This window comes from Sminthopsis crassicaudata, chromosome 6 (assembly GCF_048593235.1).
Source record: "Sminthopsis crassicaudata isolate SCR6 chromosome 6, ASM4859323v1, whole genome shotgun sequence".
Lineage (NCBI taxonomy): Eukaryota > Metazoa > Chordata > Mammalia > Dasyuromorphia > Dasyuridae > Sminthopsis > Sminthopsis crassicaudata.
This window is the reverse complement of record NC_133622.1, coordinates 277,788-291,822: the sequence shown is the minus strand read 5'-3', so window position 1 is coordinate 291,822 and position 14,035 is coordinate 277,788. Positions and strand designations below refer to the sequence as shown.

General features: G+C 47.4%; 1 protein-coding gene and 1 long non-coding RNA gene across 3 annotated transcripts in view; one reads left to right on the top strand and one right to left on the bottom strand.

Annotated features, from left to right (window-relative positions):
* Positions 1-14,035, bottom strand: part of LOC141546278 (uncharacterized) — a 49,828-nt gene that overhangs the window by 15,691 nt on the left and 20,102 nt on the right. The window contains exons 1-5 of one of the 2 annotated variants that reach the window (XR_012483265.1): positions 7,577-8,326; positions 6,158-6,207; positions 2,877-3,003; positions 1,340-1,616; positions 1,126-1,222 (exon numbers count right to left, since the gene is read on the bottom strand). Coding sequence is in view for 1 of the 2 variants with exons in the window: in XM_074273965.1 (XP_074130066.1) it covers positions 1,127-1,222; positions 2,877-3,003 (223 nt within the window). In the remaining variant the exon portion in view is untranslated. Of the gene's footprint in view, positions 1-1,125; positions 1,223-1,339; positions 1,617-2,876; positions 3,004-6,157; positions 6,208-7,576; positions 8,327-14,035 lie in introns of those variants that run through there. The other variant, XM_074273965.1, reaches the window with a different exon arrangement.
* The window catches only part of LOC141546281 (uncharacterized), a 119,226-nt gene continuing 117,460 nt past the window's right edge, over positions 12,270-14,035 (top strand). The window contains exon 1 of the long non-coding RNA XR_012483266.1: positions 12,270-12,323. This is a non-coding gene — a long non-coding RNA (uncharacterized LOC141546281). The remainder of the gene's footprint in view (positions 12,324-14,035) is intronic.

Here is a 14,035-nt window from a genome sequence, read left to right as displayed (position 1 = left end):
CTCCCTCTTAGGTTAGCTAGCAATGCATCTCATCCAATAATCTAATTGCAAGATGTGACCTGGACCTGCATTCTTGCAACAGTGCTGGCAGGCTACTTGAAAACCATGGTCAGGAGGCAGGGACAGGAGAGGCCATCATGAAATCATCATGGAAGGCCACACATTTTCTGCCAAAACAGACCAATGTGCCACTCATTGAAATGTGGAAGCCTATTTCTAATTAGAAAGTATCCTCTGATTATGTTACTCTTTTTCTGTCTGGCAGATTCACAAAGCAAATGGTTGGCTACATGGGTTGGTCATTCAGGAAAGCTGAAGTTGCTATCCTTTCAAAGGTTGTGATTATATAAATATTATTAAAAAACAACAGAAAGCAATATATGTAATTGACCCTTAAGCACATTTGTCATTTAGCACATTAGTACATGAATCAATAGAAATAAAATCTTTTTTTAACAGAAATTAGCAATGGCTTTTGACTGGCTAGAGTTTAAAAAATGAATTTCCATGTCTCCACAGGAGCTTGTCCAATTCTCCTGTTTTCTGCCTCATAGCTGTATAACCATATTTATCATATCTACTTCAAAACCAGAATACAGCAGTGGATAAAATGTGGATAGGGCCTTAAATCTCTCCACAGTTGCTAGTGTATTGTCTGCCCCACCACTCTGTGATTCTCTGAGGCACTAAATTATTCAGTTTATCTGGTGCAAAGTGGGTCTCTCCATAGTTGCTAGTGTATTGTCTGCCCCACCACTCTGTGACCTCTATGAGACGAAGGGATGTCCCTCACAACTCCTTGTGTTTCTGGTATTTAGCCCAGGGATGCCCTTGAGCAGGCCCTTAATTGTTTACTGACTAGAAGAAGTTCTAAGAAATGGCTCATTTTCCAAATCTAATCCCTTTAGGCACTTTCAGGAGAGCTCCATTGCCCCAAATCCCAATAGAATCACAGATGAGCACTGGAAGGGACTTACAGTGTAAGAAATATATTTGAAGTAAGGTATTAACTCAGTGGAATTGATGATACGATGGTTCTCTAGTATACATATATTTAGTACTTAGCATGGTGATGTAATTAGTTCTACAAGTAACCACAGCTCTCCTATATCTGCTTTCACCTCACCTGGAGAGCATCTCCTCAGGCCTTCTTGGTCCAGCATCCACAGTGCTTCCCTTGGCTCAAAATAAGAGATTGCCTCTTCTCTGGGAACTGGAAGCCCTGGGCAGGGAAATCAGTAAGAGATGAAGATGGAGAGAAGTTAGTCAGTTAGTGCTCCTTAGGAATAAGATAAGAATAGAGAGCTACTTATGTTAAGACATATCAGTCTATACTCACCTGGGGCTTGTAAAGGAAGTAACCTAAGATAGGATGTGCCCACTATTTGTTCAACTTCTGAGAGAGAGAGCCAAAGGCCCTTCTTCTCACCTCCTGTCCTGTGAGGCTCCCTTCTGGCAGAAACTTTTGGGTAAAAGAGTTATTGGCCTGGGGCACCCTCGGGCCTGATCAAGAGGGATCTTGGACTTGACGCAACTTTTTTTTACAGAAGGATAGACTCATTCCATAGTTTCCATTATCCAGAAGTTAAAGGGAGCTGGTCATGTAGTGTAGAGCCCTAGGCATAGAGTCAGGTAAAACCAAGTGTGAATTTAAGTCTTGGACAGTTATTATCTGTGTACCTCTGGGCAAGTCAATTAAACTGTTTATTTCAGTTTTCTCAATTCTTAATTGGGGATAAAAATTATCACATAACATGGAAAGTTAAGATGAAGTTAAAGTGACATAATATTTTGTTGTACTTTTAATTTATAAACAAATATTTCAATATCATATTACATTTAAAAAGATATAGCACATGAAACTATAAATCTGAAATACACAACTTGCTATCCTATTTATGTACTTATTTATTTAGTGGAGACAATTGGGGTTAAGTGACTTGCCCAGGGTCACACAGCCAGTAAGTGTTAAGTGTCTGAGACCAGATTTGAACTCCCATCCTCTGACTTCAGGGCTGGTGCCCTATCCACTGCGCCACCTAGCTGCAACAACTTGCTATTCCTTTCAAGGAGGCAAGAAAATTATGTAAATTTTTCCCTTCACTTTATCAGCCCCCACCCTAAAGATGGCTACCATTACATAGAAATATATATATATATACACACACACACACACACACATATATAAATGATACACACACATACATAAAATTACCCTATCCATATTTTGATTTATCAGTTTTTTTTTCCCCTGGATACAAACAGCATCTTTAATGATTTGTCCTTTATCAGGAATTTCGGTACTTAGAATCGTCAAAGTAACTTATTTGCTGGAAGTTGTGCTTAAACAGTATTGTTACGGTTTGTAAAGAAAGCATATGGCACAGCACCGGCAAACACAGGTAGAAATATGTCCTTCCGTTCCTTTCCCACCCCTTGTGCTGGAATATGGAGGGAATCCAAAGGCAGATTAAGGAGAACCTTCCCATAGGAGGGGCAGCCAGATGCTTTAGCTACAAACTGACTCTTGCTAAAAAAAAAAAAAAAAAAAATATTCCAAACATTAGACCCGTCTGAAAAAAGAAGGAATTGAAAGGAAAAGCCGCCTGAGCAGTTTGCAGAGCTTTGGAGGACAGAATTCTGTCCAGTAGAGGCTAACCTCTAAGATTAGTTCCATGTTTGAGATGCTTCCCCTGATTTGAACTTTGACCTGGGAATGGGTAAGAGAGAACTTTGGGAATAACAAAGGCCATCCCGTCACACAATACAAGACCAGTTCTTTGCCTTCTCTTCCCCGACCCCAAAGCCTGCACACTGGGCAGTGAGGATATTCCCTTTGATGGTAGACTTGCAATTATCAGGGGAAGTGCTCTTACCCAGGGAGAGCAGGTTCCAGGTGTTCTCCACCATGACCTCCTTGAACAGCTCCTTCTGAGAGGGGTCCAAGAGCCCCCACTCCTCCCGGGTGAAGTCCACAGCCACGTCCTTGAACGTCACAACCTCCTGCAGCATCAAAAGTCAGAAGATGTGAAGCTGAAAGACCCTTCAGAAGTAGAGTCCAACCCCGTCCAATTTATGAGAGGAAACAAACACAGAGCAAGGATTTGCCCAAAGGTCACAGGCTTTCTGAGAGTCAGAGTCAATTCCCGAGGTCATTAAGGGACTGGTTGAATTTAGGATCTGTTGAAATAAAGCAGAGAAGTGACCCAAAATAAAAGGAAGAACTAGCTGCATGCAACCATAGTGAGAGGACATGTGTTCCCTCTGATTCCTGTTCGGGCTCACAGAGGGAATCAAAGTACAGTAAAGCGGGGAGGGGTTTCTTATATCTGGATGATCTTAAGCAGAGAATGGAAAGAGAACAGGGTGGAGAGAAAGGAGGGCCAGGATATGTTGTCTCTGGCAGGGAGGTCCTCTACTAGACATCTCTACAAACAAAGGCCTGGGGACATCTGAGCCTCAGAGGAAGGAAGAATGCCCAGGACACAGGCAGAGGAAGGGAGAAATGCAGTTTACTCCCCACTGAAAAGGGGAGAAGAAGAAAAAGGAGGGAGTCAGAGGGAGGAAAGATGAAGGGAAGGATCAGTCTAGAGCAAAACAAATTCAAAAGATGTACACAAAGATGTAATGTTCTTTTTGAGGGGGTAAAGGGAATCTGAGGGATTGATCAGAGTTGCTGAGTACATACATATGTGCACTTCAGGTGTGTCACAGGTATATGTGGGGGATGGGAAAGGCATGGATAGGTAAGGGCGCACTACGGGGGTGACCTCGGCTTAGCACAAAGGCCAGCCAGGATTGCTGAGGAACAAGGAGGAACCACGCTGCTGCTGTCCGCCTCTTAAAGATGCTAGACCCTGGTGCAGAAGGAGAAATAGGTTTTAGGACATCGGCACGTGGATCTTTTTTTTGCTCAGATGGATCATACCTTGAGTGAATGGGCTTGGTTTTATTTGTGTTCTCAGCGGAGGGGAGCAGGTGAAAAAGTGAGACGGTGGTTCTTGGGGGATATAAGGGTATGTGTGTGTGTGTGTGTGTGTGTGTGTGTGTGTGTGTGTACGTGTATGTATACATCATAGGAACACTGATCAATCAGTTCCTGAGGTCTCATGGGACATTTTGCCGTCCTCTGAAAATATATGATTTAGCTATAACAGTGAGAGATTCTATTTAGCTTGCCTGTGCACACATGCACATGATGTAGACATACATATATACATGTGTGCACCTACAATACACATGTGTATGAACACAAACATACACATACATAGCACCTGATCGATGCAATGACGAGGAGTTCCTAAGGCACCATGATGACACTCTGTCTACCTCCTGATGGAGAAGAAGACTGACGTATAATATTCCTTCCATCTGAACAATAAGACTTTTTGTTTAGCTCGACTACAAATAGATGCTTGTTGAAAGAGGTTACTTTTTCTTGTTTTCTCAATGGGAGGGCATGGTAGAAAGGAAAGAGAGAAGGCTAATTTATGTTCTAAAAAAAATCACAATTTTCATTAAAAAAAATAAAGTAAATCAATATTCCTTCCTCCCTCCAGATCTTTCTGACAGCACCATTAAAAAAATAAAGTATGGAAAATCATACTTTCCTGCTAAGCTTTGTTGTAAGAATCAGAGGAGTTATTAGTAAGGTACTTTGGTCACGTCTGGCACTCAGTAGGTGCCTTATGATAAATGCTGGTTTTCTTCTTTCAGTCGGTCTTGAAATTAGGATGACTCCCTCGATAGCACGATATCAAAGGCGGAACCCTCCCCATTGATCTTATCAACTTTGGTGGAAGGACCACCATCTCCTGGAGTTCTGTCTTTCCCCGGCCATACATGGTTGGGTCAGTTTTGTTATTTATCATGAAAGATGACAAAGCTGCTCAGGAGTAGACTCATATAGTGGGCAAAAGCTCCATGTCCCTCCCTTCCAGCAATACTCTGGGGGCCTCTGGACAAATTAGTGTGGCTGCCTGGAAACTTAAAGGCCTAAAGATATGGCAGGCTGCCCAAGATGCCCCCTATTCTGCTGACCACAGGAGCTCCCATATGGAAGCACAAGGAGCCTTGTCTAGTCAAGTTAAAGAACTCTGGTCTAAACCGAATGCCCTTTCTAGGCTATACTCAAGTCAACGTCCTCTTGCTTGTAGAATGAATACGTGCCTGGTGTTTGTGAATATTTAAACTAAGCATTAACTGGAGTCAGTTCTCTCCATTATACTCTTCCAGGCCAACCCAGGGCCTGCTGCCACCTAGCGCAATCATAATATCCAAGAACCTGGAGTGCCAGGACACCCTAATGTGGCTCTTAATCCTTCCTTTGCTCCCAGTTGTTGTCACGGTCTCTGGCAGTGCCTGGCACTCTGCACAGGGGGCCTAAATTAAACCAGCAAAAAAAAAAAAAAAAAAAAAAATTTGGTACAGTAACTTGGGGCCCAGAAACAACAGAGGCGAGGAAAAGAGCAGCCTCTTTGAAACAGGAGAGATTGGTCCCTGTGCCAGGGCCGGCCTTAGAAGCACCAGAGCAGCAGAATGACCTAGAGCTCTGGGTACTAGAACTCCTGAGCTTGGACCCAGGGCCTTTCTCAGTGCTTATTGCTGGAGCCAAGGAATGGTCAAGGGGAAGGATTTGGGAAGACCTGGGAAGGCTTGGGGGGACCTGAGGCAGAAGGTCAGGAACACCCCAGGAAGACAGTTTCTGCTCTGATGACCAGGACAAGAGCTGGGGAAGCTTCCAGGCTCGGCTCCCAACCTGACCAGGACAAAGTCCATGAAGGGTTTTGTAGGAGCTTCAGGGGAACGTGGCACAGGAAACCAGGAGGAGAGGGGAGAGTCTGGTTGGGGAGGGGTACTGGGCAGGCCCAAAGAGAGCACATCTGAACCCTCTGGAATGGAGATTCATGATGAATATCCCTTGTAGTGAGAAGGAATGTAGAAACAAATGGTGAAGTGGGAGGGATGTGTGTGTGTGTGTGTGTGTGTGTGTGTGTGTGTGTGTGTGTGTGTGTGTGTGTCTTGGTGCCCAAGATGCCAAAGGTCCAAGGAATCGGTTGGACAGGGCAGTGTTACTACTTGATTCCCAATTGCTTGTTTTGTACAGAAATGACCCATTCATCAGGCGCTGTCAGGTCTGTGGATGGACTTCACTCACCTGAGGGGGTCGCAGGCTCCCAGGGCCCATTCTCTCTGCCTCCAGGCTCCCTGTGTAAAGTGACGAAAGTGATTACAGAATCAAGTTTCTCCCTCTGGTTCCTGATCTTTATCTATCTTGGGGTCCGGCTGCTCCCACCCTTGAGGGGCCCACAAATGTGACAACAGCTAAAGCTCTTATTAAGAAAGGTCACAGCTCACCAGGGGGAGGCTTTAAATCTAAGCATCTCTGAAAACTGAGAAAGGCCAAGAACTCAGGGAGAATCCTCCCTTCTTTCCCTCCGCACAGAAAGGCCCGGCTTCCCCTCATCCCGGTCCCAGGCTGCCTGCCTTTGATTTCATGGCCTGGGAGAAGGCTGTTGGGGCCATGGCATAAAACTGTTCTAATTCCATCCCACTTTTTCTGTCTGCTCGGGTCAGACCTGGGTCATCTAAAGAAGCTGGAGAGGGAGAAGCGTCCCAGAGGAGAGGACTTCCCCTCTTTTTCTCAGCAGGAGGCCAGCCTACAGGGATTCCTGGTGGAGAGTGAGGTCCTCCAAGACTTACAAAGATCCTGTCTTGTCCTCAGGGGAGAGACCGCACCCTACAGAACTCCTCTTCTCCCTCCTCTCTTCATCCTTATACTGAGGCCTCAGATGTACAAAGGGTTTGGGGATCCCAGATGAGAGGAGACCAGTCAGCCTCCATGGCTCCCCCCCCCCAACTGGTCCTCTGCCTCCCTGCCTCTCCTCCACCCAACTAACACACACGTGATTATTCTGGACAACAGACTGACTGCTTTGGATAGGAGGGAGCAAAAGTAGGAGGTGGAGGAAGGGGGGGGGGCTCTGGAATGGAACCCCAGGGAGTGACCAGGGAAAGCCTGAGCCTGGGAGACAAAATCCAGTCTGGCATTCAACTCTGAGGGCTGGGAGAGAAGAGGGGCCAGGGAAGCAGGAGGTCTGGGGATCAGGACAGACCAATGGAAGTCCTGGAAGTCGGGTCCAGTGGGGGGAGAAGTGTTGGACAGCTGAGGCTGGGAAAGCAGGAGAACTGTGCCCTGAGGTCTGCCTGGGAGATGGGGAGGAATGCTGGGACTTCTGGTAGAGCTCAGGCTTGGAGTCTGACAGCAGGACAGCTGAATCTCTAACCAAGAGATGGGATGGGGAGCCGGGACAACTGGGTGCTGATCAGAAGGCTGAAATCATGGACAGAGACTGAAGTCTGGGAGAGTGTGTCCCAGTGGGAATCTGGGCAAGTCTGGGGAGTGATTGGGAGTCTGGGAAAGGTTAAGGGGTGGGGGTCATGCAGGGGGCAGCCTGGGTAGAAGTGTGCTCCTGGGAGACTTGTTGGTCATGTACCCCAAGGTCAGAAGAGGAGACTCAAAGGGCAGGGCAGCCAGTGGGAGCCGGAAATGTGGGGCATGCGGGCTCCGACCTACCTGGGAGCTGCAAGCACAGGCTTCGGTGCAGGAATGGAGAGTGATCCCAGCTCCAAGGGGGAAAAGGGGGGAGAGCTGAGCTCCCGGGGAAAGGGGGAGATCTGAGTTCCCGGAGGAAAAAGAGGGGGGAGATCTGAGCTCCCGGGGAAAGGGGGGAGAGCTGAGCTCCCGGGGAAAGGGGGGAGAGCTGAGCTCCCGGGGAAAGGGGGGAGAGCTGAGCTCCCGGGGGGAAAAGAGGGGGGAGAGCTGAGTTCCCGGGGGGAAAAGAGGGGGGAGAGCTGAGTTCCCGGGGGGAAAAGAGGGGGGAGAGCTGAGCTCCCGGGGGAAAGGGGGGAGAGCTGAGCTCCCGGGGAAAGCGGGGAGAGCTGAGCGGGTGGGGGTGAGGGGCTGGTGAAGGGAGTGACCCGACCTCCCAGGGGAAAACGGGGAGAGACCGGAGCTCTGAAGGAAAAACAGGGAGAGATCAAAGCTTAGGGAAGGTGGAGCAGTTTCTGCAGCAGGGAAGGCAAAAGGGGCGGGAAGGCAGAGGGATCCCGGCTCAGACTTCCTGCTTGTGGACAGCCCAGGCTGGGAGGGCCTTCCTGGTCCCTTGCAGGCCCCGCCCCGTCCATCCCCGGGGATACGGGAGCCCCCTCCTCCAGTCCCGCACAGGACCCGGACTGCAGGACTCCCAGAGCCTCTCTTTCCTAGATCCTTCCCCCGTCACAAAGATCTTCCGGCCTCCCAGAATTCCTCCAGAACTCCAAAGTCCTCGGAGGCTGCCTCCCGTGGACAGGCTGCTCCCCTCTGAGAGCTCCCCCTCCCACACTCACCCCGCCCCCATCCTGCTGCCCTGCGGGAAGTCCTGCCCTCAGGAACCACAGTAAGGGAGCCCCGGCTCCGAACCTCGGGAAGCGGACGCCTCTGGGAGCTCGGGGTGCTGCACAGCATTCGGGACTGCACATCCGGGCTCACTGTATTCACTCTCCCTTTGTCTTTGGGATCTTTGGCCCTCTACAAGGACCAGACCCTAAGGGGGAATACTCTGAACGGTCAGCAGTAAAAGAATATAAAGAGAAATAAGAACAAGGAAGAATACAAATAAAAGGTCTTTGGATCGGAATGAACGTCCTACTCTATAGGTACTGCTCATGCGTCCAGCTATTATTTTATGGGATTTTGACTGATCTCCCCCAAATTCTACTCTCCTTAAATCATTAAGCTCACTATTTAGGGTCCATCTAGCTCCAGTTTATCCAGTCCGCAGCGGGCCCGGCGGGTTTCCATCTCTTCGTTGTCGCGCTGTCTGCCCGGCAGTCTGTGACCTCCAGGACAGCCGGGGATGGCCCTCGCACCTCCTTTTGCTCCCGGTGCTCAGCCCAGGACCTGGCATGTCGTGGGCTGCCTTGAAGAAATAAGCTCCTCTTGGATCAACTCATCCCCTTAGGCTCTTTCAGGAGAATTTCCAATCTTACAGGATCCTAGGGGATCCCTGGAAGGGGCCTACCAGGCCATGGAGTGCCACCTTCTCATTTTAGAGATGGGGAAAGTTTCCTTGACCAGCCCAGGACACCAATATAAAGATATGTTGAAAAATAATTTCTAAAAAAAATAAATAAATAAAATAAAATATCAACAGCAAAATTCATCACCATGAAAAAAAAAAAAAAGAAAAGAAAAGAAAAATACTTTCTAGGCAGCTCTTCCCTAAGTGTAGCACTTGCTTCTTGATAACTCCTGTAACCTCAGCTCTCTTACACCTGATTTTCCCTCCCTCAAGTGGAGAGCAGCTCCTCGGCCCTTCTTGGTCCAGCATCCATCCCAAAATAAGAGATCATATGTTCCTTTGGCTGAGAAATCAGTTAGGGATAAAGAGGAAGAGAAGCTTGGAATTTAGCTCTCTTTAGGGAAAGAGAGGAGGATCCAGAGCTCTTCCATTTTGAGGTTCACCCAATTATATTCACACATATGAGTCTATAATGAGTTCACACTCAGTGCTTGTTGAACACAAATTAGGGAATGCCACAATATTCTGTTGTACATTCTTCTTCTTCTTCTTCTTCTTTTTTTTTTTTTTTTTTTGAGGCTGGGGTTAAATGACTTGCCCAGGGTCACACAGCTAGGAAGTGTTAAGTGCCTGTGACCTTGGGTCCTCCTGAATTCAGGGCTGGTGCTCTATCCAATGCGCCACCTAGCTGCCCCCCTTCTTCTTTTTAATAATAGCCTTTAATTTCCAAAATACAAGCAAAAATAATTTTCAATATTCATCCTTTGAAAATCTTTGAGTTTTGAATTTTTCTTCCTTCCTTTCTCCCACTTCTTCCTCTGGAAAAAAAAAAGTAATCCAATATATGTTATACATATGCATTCTTCTATGCATGTCTACATTTATCCTGCTGCACAAGAAAAATAAGATCCAAAAGGGAAATAAAGGAAGCATAAAACAGTAACAACAATTATCAAACTCTATATTGTGATCCACTTTCAGTCCCCACAGCTCTCTCTGATGGCAGATGGCTCTCTCCATCCCAAGTCTACTGGAATTAGCCTGAATCACCTCATTGCTGAAAAGAGCTGCAACCATCAGAGTTGATCATCCCATAATCTTGTTGTTCTGAGGCAAAACCAAATACCTTTTGCCAACTTCTTCCTCATATCCTGCTAGACTCCGTTCTGGAAGAAACTCCCAACCCAATACCTGGAGAAAAGAGTGTCAAAGGAGCCTCGAGCCTGATCAATAGGGACCTTCATTTTGGGGAACCTTCTTCACTGAAGGATGGACTCATCCCAAGGTTTCCATTATCTAGAAGTTAAGGGGAGCGGCTAATGCAATGAAGAGAGACCTGGGTAGAGAGCTAGAAGTGCCTGAGTTTAAATCAAGCTTCAGACAGTTCTTAGCTCCGGGCACCTTTGCAAGTACTTAACCTCAGCCTCAGTTTTCTCAAGTGTAGAGGACCAGCAAGCCTGCTGTCCAGGTACTACTTGAGGCTTGCAATTCAAACTATTGGCTCACTATCTCCCTAGCAATGAATTATAAAGGCATACTTGATAAATTTAGGATACTCGGCATGGAGAATGCTTGGGACTGGAACAAGGCATTTCGTTTGTACTATTTACCCCTTAAAAATAAATTAAAAACATACTTGAGGTAAATACATTAGTATGGTCATTTCTGGTATTTACTCCTCGGCTTCCACAAGTACTTTGATATTGATAGAATCTCACCTATTTTGTAGATGTTAACCATGGCTATCTCTCCACTATGCTCTTTACAATTCTGTGTTGATAAGCACCTTAGTGCTTGGTACTTAAGGTGGATGTTGAAATGGATTGTGCATTAACTTTGGGAGGTATATGATGTCATCTGAAGGTAGCTAGGAAGGTAAAAGCTATTCTGTCACTCACATTAATAAATGGAGATTGAAAGGTGAGAGATTGCAAAGCGCATCTTCAGCCTCAGATATTCATTCACACTCTTGCCATTCACTGGAGCTGGACTCCTACAAGCGTCTAGGTAACAGAAACATTGGCCCAGCTGTTCTGCAGGAAGCTGTGAGCAGGGGTCAGAACAGCCAGGAGCTCAGAGGAAGTGATGCGAGCGAAGTGAGCAGAACCGAAGGCTCCACGCGGCACAGCAGCACCGGAAGCATGACTGAGACTGCTCGGATCCAGACCGCTGCAGGAACCCTGGGAGAGCGGAGGAGCGCTACTGCACGAGGGAGTTTCTCCTTGTTTCGAGTTTCTTTCCTCAGTGGAGCCAATACGGAAATCTTTCGCTGGACTTCTCAGCCAGCATCTAATCCATAAATAGGGCAAGAGGCGGGGGAGGGGCAGGCAGGAGGGAGAGAATTGGGAACAAGAACATTATTTAAATAAATGTGAAATATTTTCCATATAATTGGTAAATAGTTAATGACATAAAAGAGATTTTAAAAAGATGTGCAGAAGCCTGTGTAAACATTTTCTTAATGTTATCTTTACAACAACCCTGGGAGGCAGGGATCGAATTCTCCCCACTTTACAGATGAGTAAACTAAGACTGAAGCTGCGGATAAGCTCAAAGTCTTCAGTTTCCCCCCCGTACAAAGGCGAGAATCGGGGACCCCCGGGAGCGGGGTCAGACACATTCCCGGGGTCCCACAAGGTGGGTGGGGAACAGGCGCAGTTTGAGCTTCACTAAGTTTTGGTTTCTTTAGGAACGCTCTGCATTTACTGTGCACGGGTCCTGACAGGATCCCCCAGCAGCCAGACGCGCAGCGAGCGCACAGAAAGCGGCCGAGGGGGCAGGACCACCCGGGAGCCCTTCTCAAATGCACTTCTAAGCCCCGCCCACCTCGGGCCCCTCACCGAGGCTCTCCGGGTCACGAGAGCCTCCCGGGCTCCGCCCACCACAGGCTCCGCCCACCAAGGCTCCCCCTGAAAAGAGCCACCCGGGCTCCGCCTACCAGGGCTCGGCCCACCCCGGGCCCCCTCACCGAGGGCTCCGCCCGCTCCAGGGTTCCAAGGAAGTCGCCTCTCCTCCCCCAAATCCGTGTCCCAGAAAGACTATTAATTGTAATTATTTTCGTGAGCAAATGACATACTTCAAACACCATTAGTTACACAATTAATGGACTCCCGCCTCTTCCTCCCCCCTCCTCCCCGTCAGGGCGGGGCGCGCAGGAGGCCTCCGAGGCTCCGGTCCCCTCCCGCTCGCCGTAGTTACGCGCCGCGGCCGGGCCGAGCGGAAGTCTTCGAGCGGGACCCAGCCGGGTAGGCCGGCGTCCTTGTAAGTGGTCTCTCGGCAGCGTGGGCGTTGAGTCCGCCGCATGCGGGCCGCTGGAAGGGCCAGTTTTGCTTCTTAAAGCATTTTTCTCCTCATTGTCTTTTTTGTACTTCCCTTTCCACCACGCTCATTTCTCTTCCCCATTTTTTCTCTACCTCTCTCTTAGTTGATTTTCAAAATTTCTTTTGAACTCTTCCATGGCCTCAGATTAATTCTTATTTTCCTTCGAGCCTTTGACTAAGAATTTTGACTTTGCTGTCTTCTTCTGAGTGTATGATTTCATCTTCCTTGTCACAATAGTCAGTTCCATAGTCGGAATTTTTTTCTGCTGCTCGCTCAGTTCCTGCTTGGCCTCTTTGTTAAAGTGGGCTCTGTTTCCAGGGTGAAGGATGCGATGCCGGCAATCCCCCACAGGTAGAGCCTTTTCAAAGATCCTTACAGGGAATTAAGTATTCATTACCTCCAAGGTAGCATGATCCCCAAATATGATTATCGCTCTCCTGGCCTGTGCTCGGGTCTGTGCAACCACAAGCGCTCTTTTCTGCCTTGGATCTGAGAGGGGGGTTCTGGCCCCGCTGTGGCTCTGAACTCTAGTCGCCAGTGCCTCCTCCTCAGCTTGGGACTGTGAGCAAGGAACGAGGCCTGGGCAAAGAACGAATACTGCAGAGAGGAGCCTGCTGTCTCCCTCTGACCCCACCGTAGGTGGGCCGAAACCTCCAGAAACTTGCCGCTGCTGCGGCCTCTGCTGCTGCGGATTCGGTGGCTTCCGAGACCTGCTCCTGGTTTTCTGGGGCTGGGACTGGGCTGGTGTGGTCCAGGTGGGCCGGTCTTCCCTTCCCCGAGGGCAACGAGTCATTTCTGCTGATCTTCTAAGCTGTCTTTGGCTAGAAAATTGTTTCCCTCTGTCTTTTTGTGGTTTCTAGTGCTCTAAAATTTGTTTACTTATTATGGAAAGATATTTGGAACAATTAGGAAAGGGCTTGGGTGAGTCACCTCTTCTACTCTGTCGTCATCGCTCTGCCTCTGCCTGCTTTTGATATTTGGATGAGAGACACCTTATTGGAACAGTCTATAAGATGACATTTTGCCATATGGCATCAAATGTTTTTTTCTTACTTCACAAATAATAAGCTTAGTGGTGTTTTATATAGACTGCATTTCTGGGGAAACTATCACAAAGATATAGATTACTGTAGAGTACCATTTTTAGAAAGTTTGTTTATTCCCCGTCACCACTACATCAAAGATACTTCTCATAAAAAACGGAACAAACGAGAAAGCAAGCATATAAGCCAATTATTGTTAATATTCCCTCTGTCCCTTTTTAATTGTATCAAGAGTCTAAAATGTTGCCTTGCATACCTTCAATATCCAATACCGGGTTCAGATACCTCGTGAATACATTGTTACGTCCTAAAAGTTGTGCCTCCCAGCAAAAATCTCTCTATGTTAGCCTCTCCCATCTTTTTCTGATTCATGGGAGAGTGTTATATAATCTTCACCGTTCTTTCGCAAGAGATGTTGTCAGTGTTTATTTTTTAAATAAAAAAACCTATGGTTACTATTGCTCTGAGGTCTTTGAGACGTAAATCAAGTGCTTGCTCAAATCAAATATTTTCTGGTTGGTCTCCCATCCTGTGCTTACCAAATCTTTTCACAGGAGAAAATTCGTGATTAAAGGCAAGAATCTTCTACTTAGTATATAAGTCTTTGGC